Source organism: Symsagittifera roscoffensis, chromosome 5 (genome assembly GCF_963678635.1).
Source record: "Symsagittifera roscoffensis chromosome 5, txSymRosc1.1, whole genome shotgun sequence".
In the NCBI taxonomy this organism is placed as follows: Eukaryota; Metazoa; Xenacoelomorpha; order Acoela; family Convolutidae; genus Symsagittifera; species Symsagittifera roscoffensis.
The window spans coordinates 35636993-35656987 of NC_087066.1; the positions used below are offsets into that span (position 1 = coordinate 35636993).

At 37.1% G+C, this 19995-nt stretch overlaps 2 protein-coding genes across 9 annotated transcripts in view; one reads left to right on the forward strand and one right to left on the reverse strand.

Annotated features, from left to right (window-relative positions):
* LOC134846863 (lysophospholipid acyltransferase 1-like) overlaps nt 1-9975 on the reverse strand; it is an 86700-nt gene extending 76725 nt beyond the window's left edge. The window contains exon 1 of the mRNA XM_063864267.1: nt 9964-9975. The gene's annotated coding sequence lies outside the window, so the exon portion shown is untranslated. The remainder of the gene's footprint in view (nt 1-9963) is intronic.
* LOC134846861 (sodium-dependent neutral amino acid transporter B(0)AT3-like) lies at nt 6159-19072 on the forward strand. 8 transcript variants are annotated; one of them, XM_063864259.1, is made up of 3 exons: nt 6159-6874; nt 10303-13019; nt 18484-19072. In XM_063864259.1, the coding sequence occupies exon 2, from the start codon at nt 11035-11037 to the stop codon at nt 12967-12969; it is 1935 nt and encodes a 644-aa protein (XP_063720329.1). In that variant the 5' UTR covers nt 6159-6874; nt 10303-11034; the 3' UTR covers nt 12970-13019; nt 18484-19072. The 8 variants fall into 8 exon arrangements, with proteins under 8 accessions (XP_063720329.1, XP_063720330.1, XP_063720331.1 ...); XM_063864260.1 differs by having other exon boundaries at nt 10463-13019; XM_063864261.1 differs by having other exon boundaries at nt 10517-13019.
* Nucleotides 19073-19995: the final 923 nt, after the last annotated feature.

Here is a 19995-nt window from a genome sequence, read left to right on the forward strand (position 1 = left end):
CTGTTTGATCCAAGGATAAGCCTTGATGATCAAATTTAAATTTTAATTAAGTAGAAAATGATTTAAGATCCAAGGATAAGCCTTGATGATCTGGTTTTAAAATTAAGTGAATTTAAGTTTTGATAAAATTTTAAATGTGTGTAAAGGAAAGATTTAGTGTTTTGATGATATTAGTAAGTTGATGATTGTTGTTATGTTTTAGGTGATGAAGCTGGAACAACAGGATGATTTATGATTACTAACCATTTATTGTCATGCTACTAATTTTTATTTTTATTTTCCAATAAATATTTTTCAAACATGTTTTGTATAATACTGCAGAGTTTTAGGAAAACGATCTTAGATCTTTTTATCAATCGTTATTGTATAATATTAATTTTGTTTAGCGCCTGAAATGATTTTGAAGAGTAACTTCAAGGTTTTATGTTTGCAAATGGAAATCTAAATTCATTGCAAGTAGTATTCGAAATATAAAAGTTTGTTCTGGCTTTTGCCGAACTATCATATAACTATACGGCAAGTTTCTACTTTGTCGTATGTCGTCTTTGGTTCGAGGTCTTCTTCCAATTCCGGGTAGTTCTGTTATGGTTCGGAATATTGGCTCTGATCTATTGAGTCGGAGAGACATTTCAATTAAATTATTGTCGTATAACATTTTGTAAATGTTTTTGTCTAATTTCTAATCTATTTTTGGTTAATTCTAATCTAGTAAGGTCTTGTTCGAGACTTATGGTCGCACCAGATGAGTTAGGACTGGTATGTATAACTCATAGAGTAATTTCGGATAGGGTACACCGTCTGCTCGTCACGCTATCTTATTTTCGGCCGGATAGATTCGTGCAACTTCTTAGTCTAATACCGATCCTAATCTTACTCTTATACTATCTAGTCTCAGGTTGTTTAACTAGTCTCTGCTAGGCTCAATAGATCTAGGGTATACTGGTTTATTGCGGCTGCTGAAGTGCTCGGGAGAGTCCAACTAATTTCTAAGTTAAATTCAAATCTCTCTGGTGCTGAAATTACAAGTAACTTCAGCACTTACAAATAAGTGGGTTGTTAGTTAGATGGATCATGATTGGTTAATATTAAATACTTTACATTGGTAAAACATTTAATTTATCCAATCATAAAATATAGTTTAGATCAGGTTCCATAGTCATTTAGTTTCAGTTTTTCAGCTTTGTCAAAGTTTAGATGGAAAGTTAGAGATCTTGGTGCCATATTTTGATGGCAGGGAAGATAAAATTGTTGGACCTGAGCTGGCATTTCCAAAAAATTGAGTAGCTAATTCAAACTTCCCAGTAAATGACATACAAAATCAGTGGTTCAAATAGCGTACAATATGTGCCAAATTAGCCTAAAATAGCTCTAATTAGGATGTTTGGGGGAAGGAGAGGTTTTTTTTAGGTATGATGGGCTACAAATAATACATGGGAAACTACAACGTGTCCTGGTTGGGTTAGATTGAGAGGGCGGTGTGATTAAAGAGGCGGTGCAATTCTCTGGGGTGGGCTTTCTCTCTATCTGATTAAGTGGGCATTTTATGCTTCCTTTTTACTACTTCCTCTTCATTTTAGACCTCCCCTTTCCTACTAGTGGCTTCTCTTAAATTGGCCCGCTAGGTGACATAAATTAAGGAAGTTATACAGCTCTAAATGTAAATGAGAACCACTCTCTTATCTGTTCACAACTTCCTATAAATATATCACTTTTAATCGCATTTATTCAAGAAGAATAAAAATAGATATAGGATTTGCTCATTTTAAAATGACCATTCTCGATTGTGGTCCAGCTGCTTTTGATGGCGCATAAGAAGCGCTCTCAAGTGACCTTAAATAAAAGCCACCATATAAAAGCTCAATTAAGTTACTCTGAGTACCAAATTTCAGGGCATAAATTACCCTCGTTTCAGGGCATAACCCTCGTCAATTACCCTCGTTTCAGGGCATAACTCCATGTTAGTTTCTCAGCACCCCATACTTAATGCAAAAACAGATTTATTGGATTATGAAAATGTATCTTCAAAATTCGAAAAAAAAATCTGACGTTAAAGCTACCGCTAATTTGAAAGATGAGCCTGCACTTTCTCGGGGTTTTTGTCATATTTTTGCTCAGACAAGTTTGATGGCTGATTGCCGGTCTCTGAAAAAAGACAACCGGCTCAATTTAAGATCATTTATTTATCCACGAGGGATAGGACCAACATACGAGCTGTACAGCTCATCACGGCGAACCGCTGTTGTGCCCCTGCTTAATTTGCACTTTTGGTTGCCTCAAATGCCATTTCAAAAAATCATACTTCAATCTTATTTCAAAGCCTCAAGGTCAAAACTAGAAATTTCAGAAATAGTCATTTGATTTGCTGTAGTTTTTAACAGACAGTGAAGTGGTAATAAAATTGCAACCGAGTTTTTGGAAATTGCATTTGGACTGTACAGTGGTTATTTAACTTACCCGGTCGAAACGAATATAATTTGAAAAATAGAACGCGTTTCTCTCAAATTGTGTTGAGCTTAGACTGCGAGTAATAAAGACTAATTTTGCTCTAACTTTGAACAAGTTTTATATGGCGGTAGAATTTATTTTGCTAAATTTGAGTACAAAATTTTACACCAAAAACTATCATTTTTGGCTCTTTCATCAATCAAAATTACTCAAATCTACTTGTTCATTTACAGACAAAACAGTATCACTCCTAAGGTAGCCCAACAAATTTCAAAAAAGATGCAATTTTCTCAACTTGGTATACACATATTTTCGTTCGATAGCCAAAAAATGTCATTTTTACTGAATAAAACACCAACTTTATTGATAATTTAAATCGGCATTGCATTAAGAAAAAACTTGCAACATCTGCAATTGCTTAAGAGACGTCAGTTTTCGAATAACTTCAAGCCCATAACTTTAAAACAATGGCTCTTTCATCAGCCAAATGAAACATAAAACGCCGACAAAAAAGCAAACGCGAAACTTCAAAAAAAACTTTGATTTAGTTTTAGCTTGAAGGTCATAGTTAATGTAAAAAAATTAAAAGTGTTGTCAAATAAATTATCTTAAAATGTATAAATTGATATTTGATGTCAGAATAAGCAATCTTAGGATAATTAGCTGCATTCAAGTTAGTTAACTTAGAAAGATATTGCCAAAATAGAGGTTTGCAAATAATTGGAACAGGAATAACTGATTGAAAAAACAATTGACCTATTTAAGAAACATTTTGCATGCAAAAGATTATTTACCAGACGGAATTTGTGTCCAAAGGCTGCCTGAAAAGTGAGTTTACCTTTATAGTAACAAAAAAATTGCACAAAAAATTGTTTAAAAAAGCGATTGACTTATTTTAAACAATTTTTGCATGCAAAAGTTAATTTTTCAGACAAACTTATGTGTCAAGGTCACTTGAACATTCAAACTTGCATGCAAAAGTTGCGTCAACTAGGCGGATTGCTCTTCATAAATATTTCTGTCTGTTCGGAACGGACACTGTGCAATTTGTTATGAAATGTTCTCTCAAAAAGGAATAAATTGCTCTTTATAGCCATTGCCAAACGTTGGTAAAAATGTTTAAAGTCAACGGATCTGAATGAAATTAACTAACTTGAAATTGCTCATTTTGACGTCAGAATTTATATTTAGAAGCATAAGAGCACGTAGAAATCTATTATTTTTGAACAAACGTTTTTTGAATATTTAAATGAATCATGGTCGCCGATATTGCCAACATTTTGTCATAAACTCTAAATTGATTCTGTCTGTTCAAAATTTTTTTTTGGAACAGTTACTAGTATTGAAATGATGGGACGACGAGTGTCACGCTTTTTGAAAATTAGTCTGAAAGCAAAAATCAATGCGTGTTCGAGATGCAAGATTTTTTAACAGTTAATCAGACACTCATGGCAAATTTTTTTAATTGCGTATGGATTCATTGACAATTCTAATTCTAATGAGCTTTTGAGCGCCCTATGTTTTTTGAACGATTAACAAGTGTAAAAACTGGAACGAAGGCTGGAACGATCACATAAATATAAATAACAGAAAACAGAACCTTTTGGACTGTACTAAAGAATTGAAACAGGTGAGGATTTAGGGGCGTGGACGTACGCCCCTCCCCCCTCAGAGATTCGACCCAAAGAGTTTCCCCTTTTTACTATTCTGAAATATCAATTTTCGGTGACGGACCCCTTAAAATTTTCCAAAGGTGCCTTCGGCGCCAATATATATTAATTTTGAGAGGAGAGCGCGCGCCGAAAAAACGCGATTTTTTTGTCAACGTTTTCCAAAAAGTGCCTATAAATTCTTTTTTGGCCCGTTTTTTTAAAATTTTGCCTGCGGCGTAAAAAATTTGACCAAAACAGGGACTTTTTCGTGCTTTGGGAGAAATCGAAAAATCAATTTGATCGACTTGAAAAAAAATTCGGCAAAATTATCAAATTTTTTTAATTTTCGAAATCTCCGCAACACTTTGAGAAAAATTAAAAGATTAAAAGCTATCAGAATCAGAACAAAAGTTGGAATTTTGTCAATAAAAACCACAGCTAGCATAATTTTTTTGATGTTTTCTACCAAAATAGGAGCAAAAAAAGTATTTGTCCCCCTGCCGACCCAAAGGGTCCCCATTTTAAACTTTTTTGATCTTTTTTCAGCCATCCGTTTTCAGCTGACTGATCCCAAAATTTGACCCCAATATATATTAAGTTTGAGAGGGGAGCGCGCGCCAAAAAAATGCAAATTAGTATTCAAAATTTTCTAAAAAGTGTTTAAAACGTTTAGTTTTAGGTACACATTTTGGTCAAATTAGGGTCTCCGGTAAACAATATGGTCGACCGAAAAAAAATCGACAAAATTTTTGAAATTTTTTTTGAAAATCCGTTCTCCCTCTCTAGAAAATTCTAGACCCGCCCCTGAATTGACATTCCAAGAGTTGTAGACATGATTAGAATAAAAGATCAATTCATGAGCTGAAGACAAATTCATGTGGCTGAAAATTTCATATGGCTGAACTAGATGGCCATGTTTCGCTCAAGACTAGTTGTGATGGAATAGCTCAAGTTTTCTGAATATAATGTAAAAAAAATAACCATCTTACTCATTTTATGTAGAATTTACGCATTTCATTTGTAATAATGAGGATTCAATACATCCTTCTGCTCTTAGACCATTCTGATTATTGCTCAGTCCCTGAAAACGTGTGTTAAAGGCGTATAAAAACTCAGGTAGATGAAGTCGGAAAAATTAATTTAAATTGCATTAGAATCGGTTAAAATGGATTGTTTTTGCTTTTTTTTTGTATCAGATTGAATTGATGTTAATTTGATTCAAAATGATATTTTTCGGCTTTTCTGCATTATCTCTGTAAAATGGATTGCAAACCAAATCTTGTCAGTTCAGATTGAAATCTACTCTGTGTTTCTGACCGCATATCGAGCGCAAATTTTTTTGGATTTTGATGAATTTTCTTATGATAAGCGACATAAATCAGACTTTTATTTATATTGAATTGATATTGAATTTCCCTGAATCAAATTTTTACAACGAAACATTTTGCTCTCACAGTTAAGAACTAGGTATTTTTATGGTGATTGATCCCTGAATGCCATATCTTCACACAATGGGTTGTTATTGCGTGAGTCTCAAACGACCAATTTTTCGGCTGGGAAGCGGAGACCCTGTCTTTTCTGGTCGTTTTGAAATTTACCACAATTACCCTTCATTCTGTATTTGACTTACTGGATTTAAAAATGATTTTATTTAGTACTTTAGAGGAAGTTATACATACCACCAAAAACTAAGGGGAGGGAAACGTCTGAAAAGGTGGCTTCTTTAGACACAACCCAAGCAGTTTCGTTTCGGTAACTTCTCAAAGCAAAAAAAATGGTCAAAACTTTCAAAAAATCTTTCATCAGGGCAATTGTGGCTTGATGTTCTTTGGAGCACCATTTTTCACCGAAAGGCGTTTTTAAATTATTTTAAGATAACTCGCATAATCTTTTTGGTTGTCATAGAAAGAAGGTTGACAAAATTTAGAACCGTTTTGAAAGCCCAGCAAAAAAAATCCCAGATCCACCGCTGCCCTTATCCATAGGCCCATACAAAAAAACTCTTTTACTTCCATGAAATTTTTTGGAAAGAATAAAAAGCAAGGACGTGGTGTTGCGTGCAAAGTTCTCCAAATTAGTTAATCTTATCAGCGGTGTTATGATTGTCGATTAGTTTTAAACTAAATCCATGTTTATGCCTTCCTTGACCTGAAACGGGACTTTTTATTACCTCGATAAAGTTTGTTAATCGCTCGTTAAAACTCTGCCAAGGTTGGAAATCTGAAGAACAAAGGAGTTTCCCTGTCTAAACAAAAATGCTGTTAATTTGACCACGAAGGAGGAACTATCAGATTTATGGTTGTGTTAAGTGGCATTTGGGCTAAATTTGGGTTCAGGAAATGATATGGTATTCTAACGACCTGTTGTTTTCTCAACACTGGGGCCAAAGTAGTGGTTCTTAGTCTTCTCGAATCGCAGCATGTTATGTGACTTTATCACAAGTTATGAGCTCTGGGTTGTGGATTACAGAGACAACGGTATAAAGCCACTGTAGCAGTCCTGCAATTGCTAATTTCGGTTCTCTCCGAGATGGGATTGTTTATCTTGTATCCGCTGGATTAGTGCTCAGTCATTTCAGTTACTTCCCCGTTTTATTGCTTCTTCTTTATACCACCACAAATATGTACTCCTGACTGATTTCTAAATTACAATAACTTTTCCAATCTCTCTGCTTTTCATAATTCTACCATTTTAAATCTGTTTTTTTTTCTCTTCTGTTTATCTTGTAATACAACTACTACAGCACTGGTTGTGGAATGAGCCAAGCGGCTGCTGAGGTTCCAGTATAGCTCTTCGCTGCATTAAATACATAATCGGCCGGATTAGCACAGATTTAGCTAGTTGAGGCCCGACCCCGCAATACCCATGCAGCTTTCGCTTCATCTGTGCTAACTTGGTTATAACTAGTAAATCCGGTCGGTCAATCATACTTGATCTATTGTACCTTTAGCTGCTTGCTAAATCTCCGTCCAGTATTTTCAATCACTGGCATTTTACAGCAGTTTTACATCAGCGGAGCAGTTCATATTTTGGCTGGTTGAGAAAAAAGCCAGAGTAAGGCACCAATTTTGCAATAAGTGAAGTGGGGCGAAGGGAGTGAAAGCACAGCAGAGGCTGGCCGGCCGGCCGGCTGGGTGTCTTTTGACTGATTTCTCAACAGAGTGTTTCCAATAGTCCCATGTATTATGCTGAGTAGCAGCCTAAGTACACTAAGCTACAGTTCGAAAAAGGCAACATATTTTTGAATAAAAAGAGGCAAGAGCCCGTCATACATGCCATCAGCCACTCCAAATTGCCAATTGCTAATTTTGGAATTGTGGTCTGAATTATAAACAGAGATGTCACTCGGGGTTTGATTTATGATGAGCTGCTCCTTATTTCGGAATAGGGCTGAGCAGGGGGCGGATCCAGGGTTTTCTCGAGGGGGGAGGGGGTGCTTTCAAAAATTGTTCAAAGGGGTCCCTGGAGGGGGGTAGGAGCGTCCGCCTTCCCCAAATAAAACGTTTATATGGGCTGAGGGTTGGGTATGGGCGAACAGTGCCGAGAGGGCGTCGGGGTGAGTTGTTAAAGTGGTATCTGTGTGAGGGTGGGGGGGGGGGGGGGTCTTCAGCGAAGTGGTGACAAGGTTAATGGGTGTTGGGTAATGGGTAATAGGGTAATGGTAAGAGTGAAAGGGTGCACTATGTTTTGAAGGTAGTAGATTGTGGGTTGTCGTAGGTGTAGATAAAGACTCTCTTGTTTTTCCATTCTTCTTTTCTTTCTTCTAGAGCAGAGTGGAAATAGTTTTCTCGATTGCTCTCTTCTCTTCTGTTCTTTCCTCCTATTTCGATGTGTGTGTGTGTTGCTCTGGCTAAACTGGCCTCAATCCCAGATTAGAGGCCCTTGATGGTGATTAGGAGCAGAAATTATTGGTGCCACTAACTCTGTCTCTTTATCTTTTTTTCTCTCTCCCCTTTCAGCTCTTTTATCTATATATCTGTTCAATATCTGTTCATCCATTCACTCTAACCATTCTATGTGCATCCACTTACCATTTCAGATACTTAGATTAGTCCTACTTTGTCATAGTCACATCAAGTAATCAACAAACCAACAAAACTACCAGTCCATTAATGGACCAACTAAGCGATGTCTCCTAAACCACACAATTAAACCTCATTTTCTGCTGTCGAAAATTATTGTGTCTAGTCAGGAATAAATTACTGAATCAAATGCTTTTTCATACAGAGAGCTATGAAGAATCACCTGAATGTTATAAAGCTTTTTCAGCTCAAAATAGTTTATAGTCTTCAAAGCCGAACCCGTTTTTTGTTTTAGAATACTGTTCAGAAAAATATTAGTTTCCCGACATTTGCAGAAGGAAGTGACTTTTTGTCTTTTTGTGAGAAGTAAGCTAATCTTTGTTTGTTCATCCGAGCAAAAGAAGCCCTACCCAAATAGCAGAGCCAAAACACCAGTTCAAATATCTGGCTCATTCTGGTTAACTACAACTGGGTCTCGCTGCCTGGGAGTGAGCGGAGATTAGATTATACTGTCGGTGGAGTGGATAATTGTGTTTTCTCTACCTGCCTGCATACATGCCACAGCTAATCAAACCGACCCGTTTTTATACTAACTAGCATTCTAACCAATACCAATACCCACAATACCTATAAAACCCAGTAGATCATTTCGAATAAATAAGTCAAAGCTCTACTTTTACCCAGCCCAATAAGCCAGCCCTTCTTTTATTCCGACTGGTGCATCCACTGTTACTTCATTATACGGCACTACCAACTACAATCTGCTTTGCTTCATATATCTGCCTCCTTTCTTTTCTTCTTCTTCTCCTTCTTCTGCTTCCACCTTTTCACTCTTCTTGCCCCATATCTCTCTCTTACTATCGCCTCTTTTTATTCTCCTTTATTCTCCCTCTATCTCACTTTCTCTAGCTCTTTATTTTCTGCCCAAGTGCATTCGGCCGCTTGCTACTTTACCCTCTCCCCCAGTCTGTTCAGATCTCTTATTTGATTGCTCTTGTTGTCCTAGTGGTATTTGAAGAGCCTGTTGCTACTTGAACTGCACCCCTCCATGTTGCTATTGCCCCACCATTCTTTGCTCTTTTCTCATCAGTCCTATTGGCCGCTTTCAGATCTGGGCAGATTGCCATAGATTGTTTTTGATTGCTCGTCCCATTATCTGCCCACTCCTCACTTCATTCTCTCGACAACAATTAACATTCCGATAAATCAACCTAATTTCAGCCCCCCTTTCCTTCCCCATCGCCACCGTCGCCGCCATTCGCTCCCTTACTTTCGCCCCATTTGTACCAACGACCACCATAACCACAACCACCCCACCATCAGCCATAGCACTGAGAAGTACAGCCCAGCCCAGCAGTCCACAAATCAAAATCGCCTATATTGTCCTCAGTCCTATTTTGTCAGCCCACAATTATATCTCTCAAGCAGTTCGAACAAGGGCGCACCACTTAAATGCCAAATTGGCCCCAATATATTCAAATTTAACTTTTCAGCCCGTCGCCGCCACAAAGTACAGGTGGATGCATCAATTCGCGTCATTTTACCCTACTCCAATTAGAAAACTATAGTATGCGCCTTGATTACCCTGCTGAAAAAGTGTAATAAGAGAAGTACTCTGATTTCAGGAAAAGTCCGCTTGATTTCTATTCCTAAAATCACGCTTTCTTACCCCATCATACTAAGCTCATATATTTTACCATTACTATAAATAGCTAGCTAGCGACCTAAGTGTTAATTATAACTTCAAGGTAGAACCTTAACTGGTTAAGAAATCTATAACTAGTTATAAATAGTCTGTTAGCTAGTTATCTATCATCCTTGTTTCTTCGGCTGCCGGAAGCCGCATTTAATAAGTTATATATAAGAAGATAGTTTGAAAGGAGAAACCGCAATTTGACCATACTGACAGAAGGACTTTCCTATCTTCACATTTGAAGGAGAAATAATTCGAAGAAGAAGCAGTATAGTATAATATAGCCCCAATTATACTATACCATTTTGACTAACTAAATAACTAACACCCATACAACACACAGCATATAGCCTACTAACTAACTACTGGCTGAGTGTCTTCTGCACCTATTATACAATAGTAACGGCATCTGCATACTATTATTACTAAATACCTCCTTTTGGGTCGGGTTGATCAGCCCAACCCCTAAATTAAATATATGAGCCTTTAGTACTTGCCTACCTGCCTGTGCAAAAGAGTGCTCATCATCATCAGAGTATCTTAACTCTAACCTGCTCTCACTTTTACTTCGATATTTGTTTCCATCAGTCAATTTGAGTAGACTCATTTTTTCACTTTGCTTTTCACAATCAACAGAATATTCTTTCCAGATCACCAGGCTAAATTAAACTTACTACCTTCACTATTTGGTTCTCTATCTTTAGAAGTTTCTCCTCATAAAACACTTGGACCAGTTCACCACGTCCAGTGAAGCACCATCATTTCCCCCTGGATTGGATCTACCCTGATTGACCTATCCCGGCATATCCTTCTTTTTGCCAGCAATTCTACTCCCTGTTTTTAAGTAGGGAAGACTAGTTTTTGCAAATCTAATCTTAAAACCCAGTATTTATATTTTAAATTTATCTTACCTGTTAAAATTATTCGTTATAATAACTCAATCTGACGATTTAATCAGTATTCAACCTGTGTATACCACTGCCATACTAAATTCTAGTGAAGTTCTTATTTTTACGTGTAATATAAGGAAACTAGACTGTCAGTCACATTCGAGAGACATTGAGACTGACATTTTTCCTTTTAAGTAGTCCTCAATTCGACTTTTTATTCCAACTTTGTTATTGGTTTACTGACACTTTTCTTTACTTTTATCCACTTATTTTTACCACTTAGCGTCTGCGTCTTTTCAAACAGTCTGCGTTAATCTGCTTAAACTGAAAATATGGGTGAGCGAGAACAGTGGGATAACAAACTGCAGTTTCTGCTAGCCCTGGTCGGCTACGCCGTTGGTCTGGGAAATGTCTGGCGCTTTCCCTACCTGGCTCAGAAGAATGGAGGTGGATGCTTCCTGATTCCCTACCTTACCATGTTGTCCCTAATAGGAGTCCCACTGCTGGCCCTGGAACTAGGAGTCGGCCAGAGACTCCGCAAAGGACCCTGGCAGGCCTACTCTAATATATCCAGATTCACTTTTGGTATGGGAATAGCCAGTGTGGTCGCATCTTTGGGAGTCGCAGCTTACTACAACACTGTTATTGCTTGGTGCCTCTACTATTTTGTGGTATCCTTCCAGTATCCACTTCCCTGGGAAAAGTGTCCCCAAACATTCGATCCAGTGACCAATACATCTGTACCAGTACAAGAATGTGCGCAGAGTTCTGATGTGCAGTATTATTGGAACAGGAAGGTTCTCAATATTTCTCCCGGCATCGACGATCCAGGAGAATTCAACTTCCCCATGGCCTCGTCTATTTTCGTAGCATGGTTTATTCTATTCGTCTGCATGTTCAAAGGGATCAAATCACAAGGAAAAGTTATCTACTTTACTTCTACTTTTCCCTACGTTCTTCTCACCGCTTTCCTAATCAAAGGACTTTCACTGCCAGGTTCTCTCGAAGGAATCAAGTTCCTGTTTCGACCAGACTTCTCTAAGTTACTAGACGGACACGTTTGGCTCGCAGCAGCCGAGCAGATCTTCTATTCTCTGGGACTGGCGGGAGGCAGCTGTATTGCAATGGCCAGTTATATGCCACACCACAATAACTTCCTGCTGGATACTGTCTGCATCGCAGTTATCAACACTTGCACATCGCTCTATGCCGCCTGCGTCATCTTCTCCGTCCTTGGATACATCGCCCTGTCCAAGTCCCAGAAGTGTCTCACCGGTCTAGGTCTGGATTCCTCCTTAGCTGGAACTCTAACAGCCAGCACTGCTAATGTCACAGGAATTGATGCCTCTGGATGTACCGTAGAAGCATTCATGGAAAAAGGAATAAGTGGGAGTGGTCTGGCTTTCATGACCATGGCCGAAGTATGTGTCGAATTCGGACCCTCTGGGCCTGTTTGGGCTGCTCTCTTCTACTTCATGTTGATTACATTAGGATTGGACTCTACCTTTGGAACCCTGGAATCTGTTTTTGCATCTATTCTAGACTTCAAGAGTACCAACAAGTACCTTAAGACTCCTTTTGTGTCTGGAGTAATATGTCTGCTATCTTTTCTGTTTGCACTTTGCTTTGCTGCTGGAAGTGGCGAGTACGTATTCCAGATGTTCGACAATTATGCCGGCGCTCTACCTTTCGTCTTGCTCGGTATATTCGAGTGCATAGCTATCGCTTGGGTCTATGGCCTGGACCAGTTCTCCGACGACATCCAACTGATGACTGGAATGCGACCTCCGTTTCTTCTCAAAGCATGCTGGATGTATTTGTCACCTTTGATTCTGGCAGTAGCTTTCGTGTGGGGAGCTCTGTTCTCAATCTTGCGTGATGGAGCCATGTATGCTATTTGGGTGGCTGAGAAGGGGGTGCAAGAAGACGTGCCCTACCCCACTTGGGCTCAATACACGTGCATGTTCCTCACATCTCTGTCTATAGTCTGGATGCCTCTTATTGCACTAGCAGAAGCAGTTGGACTCCACTTTCCCCAGTTCCCAAGAAGTGACTTCCCAGTGGACGAACTGAGAAAGATCCACCCTGAAGACAACTACGAGCCCTCCTTTATTGACCAGAAGTTCTTCAGGATAACGTTGTCGAGGAGTTACCGGGCGACAGGGGTTGACTTGGCCAAAAGTAATGGGGGTGCTGACTCCACCGTGCTTGCCTTGGACGGGAAGAATGACTTCAATGACAAACAAGTGGCCGACACGCAGGCTTAACTAACCAAATAGTCTGAAACGCCACAGTCACACAATATCAACTGAGTCGAGTGAGTAAACCCATTTTCAGCTCTAAATAAGGATACCCCGGGTTGACCTCCTTACACCGAAAATGCTTATCATACAATTCCATACAACAAAAATCATTGACATACAAGTCCATACATCAAGTGTATGGAGAAAATGCTTGTCATACAATTTTCATACATTTTCGTAAAACAATAGAAAAAAAATTAAAACAATTTCTGCGGCTTTTTGAGAACAGTTGAAAGACTGGTGACAAAAAAAACTGATTTTAAATTTTTTTTTGAAAAAAATATTACCATACAATTTCCATATACGACACCCAAATTTTTTTCAAGTAATTTTGAGAATGTGTCCCAATTTTTTTTTTCAAGCGCAAATCGAATTTTGTACGCAAACAAACATTTTCCGAAAAAAGTTTTTTTGCATACAAAATTTAATTTTTTGTGTGCAAAACGTAGTCCTGGATACGATAATCTTGGCTTTTTTTCTTTTCACTTAAAATTTTTTTTGAAAACGCTGAAATTTCCTATTTCTTTTGTATGGCGTGTCTATGTATGCCTTGATCAATTTCTGATAATTTGAAAATTCACAAATTTAAAATAATCATCATTGAAAATTTTTGCCAAAAATTAAAAGTTTGTTACTTTTGTTATATCATTTGTGAAAGACAGCTGGAATACAATTCAGGTCAGTTTCTATGCATTGTAAATGCAAGACCGTCCAACCTTTGGTGCTTTGAGTAACCAAGGTCTTTGAAACTTGTGTTCCGTTGCAAACACAACCCAAAAATTTTCAGAAAATAAATTTACGAACAAAAAAAAAATTTTTGGTTATGGGAAAAAAACCTATTATACAATTTCCATTTATCGGAAAATGCTTATCATAAAGTTTTCATACAACACCCTGAATGCTCCGATTGCCTTTTGAGGTCTTTGCAGCAGTAATAACATAAAAATATTAAAAGTAGAAAAAAATTAAATTTGAGATTTTTGGGGAAAATCATTCTCACACAAGTGATAGATTTTGCTCCCATTAACAAATCAATTATGGCAAACAAGCTTCCTTCAACCAATTTGGAACGATTTCTAAGACGGTTTAAATCTCCGCTTTCGCGTTAATATCGCGAAACATATCGCGCGTTAATAGTCCCAATTTGTCCAAAATGGCAATCTGTAAACCACAATAATTTTATGAAAAAAGATCACAGGTGAAATACATTTTCAAATTTAAGATCAGTACAACAATACCTTTTGAATGATAAAAAAATTTGTCAAAATTCTAGTTAAAAATCCTAATTTTTTCCGAAGTAAAAAAACCATCCCGAGCACAATTATTCCGTTACTTTCGTTACGAAAGTCGGAACAATTTTTTTTTGAAATTTTTTGCAACAGAATAACCGGCAAGCATACATTTTAGTTCGACCACAAAACAGAAAGAAAAATGTACTTTTACTTTTTCGAAGTTAATAATCCCTTATACTTTAATAATCTCTTAAGATGAGCCCTTATAACTATACAACACTTTAAGAAGAGTTGGCTAGCAATTTTTGTTTCACAATGAAATTATTCCATAGAAAATTATCCGCTTTTTGCCAAACTTTAGTTTGAATAGCAAAACTGCAGATCAGTTTTTGTCGGCATTAAGGAACATTTTTTTCCGTCGATTGAAAACGAAGAGGAACTTTGCATTCGAATGTGCTTTAATTTTTTTTCTGCTTTTTTCTCTAGGCAGTATCAGGTACCACAAACAATCATCGCACTGGGTTGAGTGATATATAATATTAAAGCCCTTTCAGTCGTGATTTCAACGACATTTTAAATTTCTAAAAAAAGTTTCCTAGTGTCAAAAAATACCGCTTGAAATTTTTTAAATTTTTCGTATATTTTCAAGCGAGTGAAGCGAGCGAGCAGGTTTGTTTTGTTTTTCAATCAAAATTTTTACCATAAACATTTATCGTAATGGGTGGAGTGATATATCATATTAAAGAGTGATATATCAAATTTGAAATTAATTTTGACGGCAATTTAAATAGCAGAGTGGCAAGGCGCGTAATTCGAGAGTGTCAGATTAATGATTAGATCTCCTGCCATAGCAAGGACAGTGTGAGAGGACATGTAGCTTCTGTTTTAATAAAGCGTGACCTATTTTGGCTAAAACCACCATTGATTATGGTTGTTTTAGTGTATTATGGTGGTTTTAGCGTAATAAAGCGTGTATTTACTTGTGCTGTGTTTTTTTTTTACAAAAAAAACAACAACTTGCAGTCCTCTAGCAAAACTTATAAAACATTTTATTTTTAAATTGGTTTGTAGTCGAGTGAAATATAAAAAAACAGATTCCGCTGCATGTTCATCCTTGCTGGTAGGAATTCAAATTTTTTTTGCAAATTTGGGTAGCCCAAACAGAAGCTGCATGAAGTTTGTTGCTTCATCAAAATACCTTTTTTTTCGATGGTGTGGCAAAAAAGTCTTGACATAATTCTCTGACTAAAAATTTCTAAGACTCGGCAACTGGAGTTCCTTCTTCCTTAGTGCAGAAAAATCATTTTTCTGTGTAATTGAGAAATTTTCAGGAGAAACAATCATTAGTTTTTATGAACAGCATTAACCACTGATCTAATCTTTGTGGCAATAACCGGCTCTAAATTTTGTCATAAGTCCCACCCTCTGTCGGCAAGCTTGCAATACACTGGCCCGACTGCGGCGGTCATTATTTTATTCTTTATATTTGTTCAACAAAAGACAATTCTCGGCCTAACGGCTTGTTAACACAATTATTACTTGGGACTGTTTTCGGACTGTTTTGTATCGGACTGTTTTTTCATTCATTTTCATCTTTTCCGGACTGTTTTGTATTGGACTGTTTTTGTACATACACTGTTTCTCCCACGCAATACTATTCATCCCAAGCACACGTTTAACGAGGTCGAGTGATGTTTAATGTTATCGCCCTTTTGTTTGTGACCAGGAACTAAATTTCAACAAAAAAACTACTCATGTTGTTGAGAAAAAAATCTCCAACGTAATTTCGGACAAATCTATAGCTATTAACGAACGGATGATGTGCTCATACTGGCTAGAAGAAAAACACTAGTTTCGGATATTTGTCAATTAACACGTAACAAACAAAATAAAAAAGATTCTCCTCAGGAATTTTTTAGGCAAAAACACATCCCTTTACAGCAAAAGGCTTCAAACAGGCTTCTGGTTGAATGAAGTGATCACTCAAGGCGTCATTAAACCAGAAGCCTGTTTGAAACCTTTTGCTGAACTGTTTTCGGACTGTTTTGTATCGGACTGTTTTTTCATTCATTTTCATACTTTTCCGGACTGTTTTGTATTGGACTGCTTTTGTACATACACTGTTTCTCCCACGCAATACTATTCATCCCAAGCACACGTTTAACGAGGTCGAGTGATGTTTAATGTTTTTTCTTATGTGATGAAGAAAAAAACAGTCCAATACAAAAAGCCCGGTTTAAGGTCACCGGTGGGCGCGCTACCAGCGCGTCGCCGCTTTGTGGCGATAACCGGCTCTAAATTTCGTCATAAGTCCTACCCTCTGTCGGCAAGCTTGCAATACACTGGCCCGACTGCGGCGGTCATTATTTTATTCTTTATATTTGTTCAACAAAAGACCATTCTCGGCCTAACGGCTTGTTAACACAATTATTACTTGGGACTGTTTTCGGACAGTTTTGTATCGGACTGTTTTTTCATTCATTTCCATAGTTTTCCGGACTGTTTTGTATTGGACTGTTTTTGTACATACACTGTTTCTCCCACGCAATACTATTCATCCCAAGCACACGTTTAACGAGGTCGAGTGATGTTTAATGTTATCGCCCTTTTGTTTGTGACCAGGAACTAAATTTCAACAAAAAAACTACTCATGTTGTTGAGAAAAAAATCTCCAACGTAATTTCGGACAAATCTATAGCTATTAACGAACGGATGATGTGCTCATACTGGCTAGAAGAAAAACACTAGTTTCGGATATTTGTCAATGAACACGTAACAAACAAAATAAAAAAGATTCTCCTCAGGAATTTTTTTTAGCAAAAACACATCCCTTTACAGCAAAAGGCTTCAAACAGGCTTCTGGTTTAATGGCGCGATCACTCAATGCGTGCAACGATTTTACATACATCAACTCGTAAACAATTTTTTCGGCTAAAACCACCATTGATTATCCATCCAGTCATCCATCTAAATTAGTCCGAAAAATATCAGAGTTTTTTTTGAAAACTGGTCAAATTATTGGAAGTTTTTTGCAGAAGTCAGAATAACAATTGAAACTGCTAAAACAGGATGTGACTTTAGGACGGGTGGGCAATTGATAAAAAGCTTCATTTTCTTGATCATTCTTTTTTGTTTTTACAGCAATTTGGTTTGATTAGCCTATCTAACTGAATTTTGCAATCTTCGACTGAGGCAAAAAACACGCTTACAAGAGGCTTGGTATGATCATTTTTTTGTTGCCTTGTTGTGATCATCAGCAAGAATTACTACTGAAAATATAGAGCTTGTAGAATTGCTCCTAAAAATAAAGCCGTTTTTTGAAGTAGAAGCACGGAACAAAGCCACTGAGGATATTTCCAGAGCAAGAACATCTCTGAAATTAATTAAGATATACTGGCTATTTTACCTCCTTTGAAACAAAACTTAATTGTGGTTTCTGCGATATGCAGAGGATCTATAAAAGACTATCCAGTCTTTCTAAGCATAGTCCGCTTTTCTTATTTCCCAACATTTCAGACTGAGTTTTTTTTCGCTGATTGAAGCTCTTTTCTTGCGCCTCAAGGCCGTTTTCTGCGTCTAGAACTTTCACATTGTGCCACTATTGCAGCCGTAATTGGTCAGGCTGTGGTAGACCTGAAGCTAGAATTTTTTTCCAACTTTTTGTGTCAAAAGTAACAAAATATTTGTGCTCGGGGTGGTTTTTTTTTCCTCAGACAAATTTCGACTTTTTAACTAACCATTTTTGACCAAATTTTTTTTCTATATCATTCAAATTGTATCATTGTCCTGAGCTAAAATTTGAAAAAGTTCAAATGTGATCATTTTTTGTGAAGTTATGGGGTTTTCGAGATTGCTATTTTGGCCAATTTGAGACGATAAACACGCGATCTGTTTCGCGCTATTGATGCGTAAGCGGAGATTCAATCCGTCTCAGAAAGTATTCCAAATTGGTTAAAGGAAGTTTTTTGCCATAATTGTTTTGTCACTAGGAGTGAAATCTATGACATGGTTCTTTAAAGGAAAAACTGTAACGAAAGAAACATTTTCGCGAAATGTGCTCTCCAGTAGATGTAAGTTGAAAGCCGTCTATGACCTTGGGAATTTGCATTAGATAGATACGGAAGGTAGATTGATATTTTTGAACATGAGGATTCTATCATTTTTGTTTGGGGAACACAGCCTGTCCTTTTCCCTGCTTGCGCAGTACGTGGGATTTGATGCAAAAACAATTGACTGTTCGTTTCAGGGTCACTTAGAGCCACAGCAGAAAATGACGAAGAAAGAAGAATAGACGACAAATGGAGACATGAGACATGAGACATTGATGGACGACCGTGACATGTCTTTCTAATCAAACAAGCTCAAAACCAAAATTAATGCGATATAAAATGATCAATTTGAAATTACCTTCTGAATAGCTGCACACATCTCTATATTCATTATACTCTATTTGAAATCTCTTTTGGCAATATATTGGCTTATTTGTACTTATTTTGGTTGTTTGTTTTGATCTCCGACTTCAGTGAGTCCGAAATGACATTTAAAAAACTAACAAACATGGAAACAATATAAAAATTTCCATCAATTTTCGGCAAACTTTTCAACTTTTGGCTCACTTGACATTAATTTATACCCCCATAACTTGATGTTGCTTCATCCATGCCCCTCTGTAGCCTATATGTATGGTACAAACAGTTAAACAAGAAAATGAAGTAGTATGTAGATGTACTTAACCATAAATGGCGTGAAAACATGTTGAATTTTATCAGTGTTTTATTAATTCAGTATCGCCATCCCATTTCAACCTTGTAAAACAATTGAGCGGTATTTAAAAACCTTTCAAATTCAAATTCCTTAGATCTAGCAGTTGCGAGTGAGACGCAACAAAGATGTTGGCTTTCCAAGCTGTCGAGCAAGTCAAAATAACAATTACGGTGACAAACAGTTCATTGCTAAATCCCAAGTTTCGCGCAAACAATAATACGATGGAGTAATGAGAATCGACAATTGCTCTGCAAGTATTACCGACGGTTGTTCCGACTTGGAAGAAAACGGAATATTTAGGCTTGAGGTGGTTTTAATCAATCAATGTTTGACAATCGAAATATTAATTTTTAACAAAAAAAATTTATACCCCATTGAAGATACCGAATTCTTCAGATCAAACTAAAAATGGGCGCTTTACCTCCGATCATTTTTTGCTGGGAATCGATAATTGCCAACTTGGCTATGCTCTCGACTAATTTATGCAGGCTTTGAAGATTTTAAACTTAATCCTGTTAGCTGAACGCTAATTTTTTATGTGTGGTCAATTATTCCGCACAAAAAAAAAACGTTTCAAACTGAATTACGGCTAGCTAATTGGTCGTATTACTTTCGTTTGACTTAATTTTTTACACTCGAACTTTGATATTGTCCAAAACTATAATTTTTCAATACTTTTTTTTTCCCAAAAGTTATTCGATATGGATTAAGGGGCAGTCGGAAAATTCAGAGCTTTGCCCTGATATACGAGCAGTCTTGTTTTCATTTGTGTAGTTTTTTGCTTGAAAAGATTAAAAGATTAAATTATTTTCTATTCTTTTTTTTACTGTCTAAATTGACCATTATCAATGACAGTTTGGTGAATCCACTGAGAATCTATTTTTTGAAGATATTTTATGAAAACTATCCCCCATTCGCTATGTTAATTACAAAGTCTTTCATTTAGCTTACACAAAAGTGTTAAGTAGACAAAATTGCAAACCTCTATTCAACT

Bases quoted from the DNA above. Each gene is read 5' to 3' on its own strand.
- LOC134846861 (XM_063864259.1), top strand. From the start codon at position 11,035: ATGGGTGAGCGAGAACAGTGGGATAACAAACTGCAGTTTCTGCTAGCC.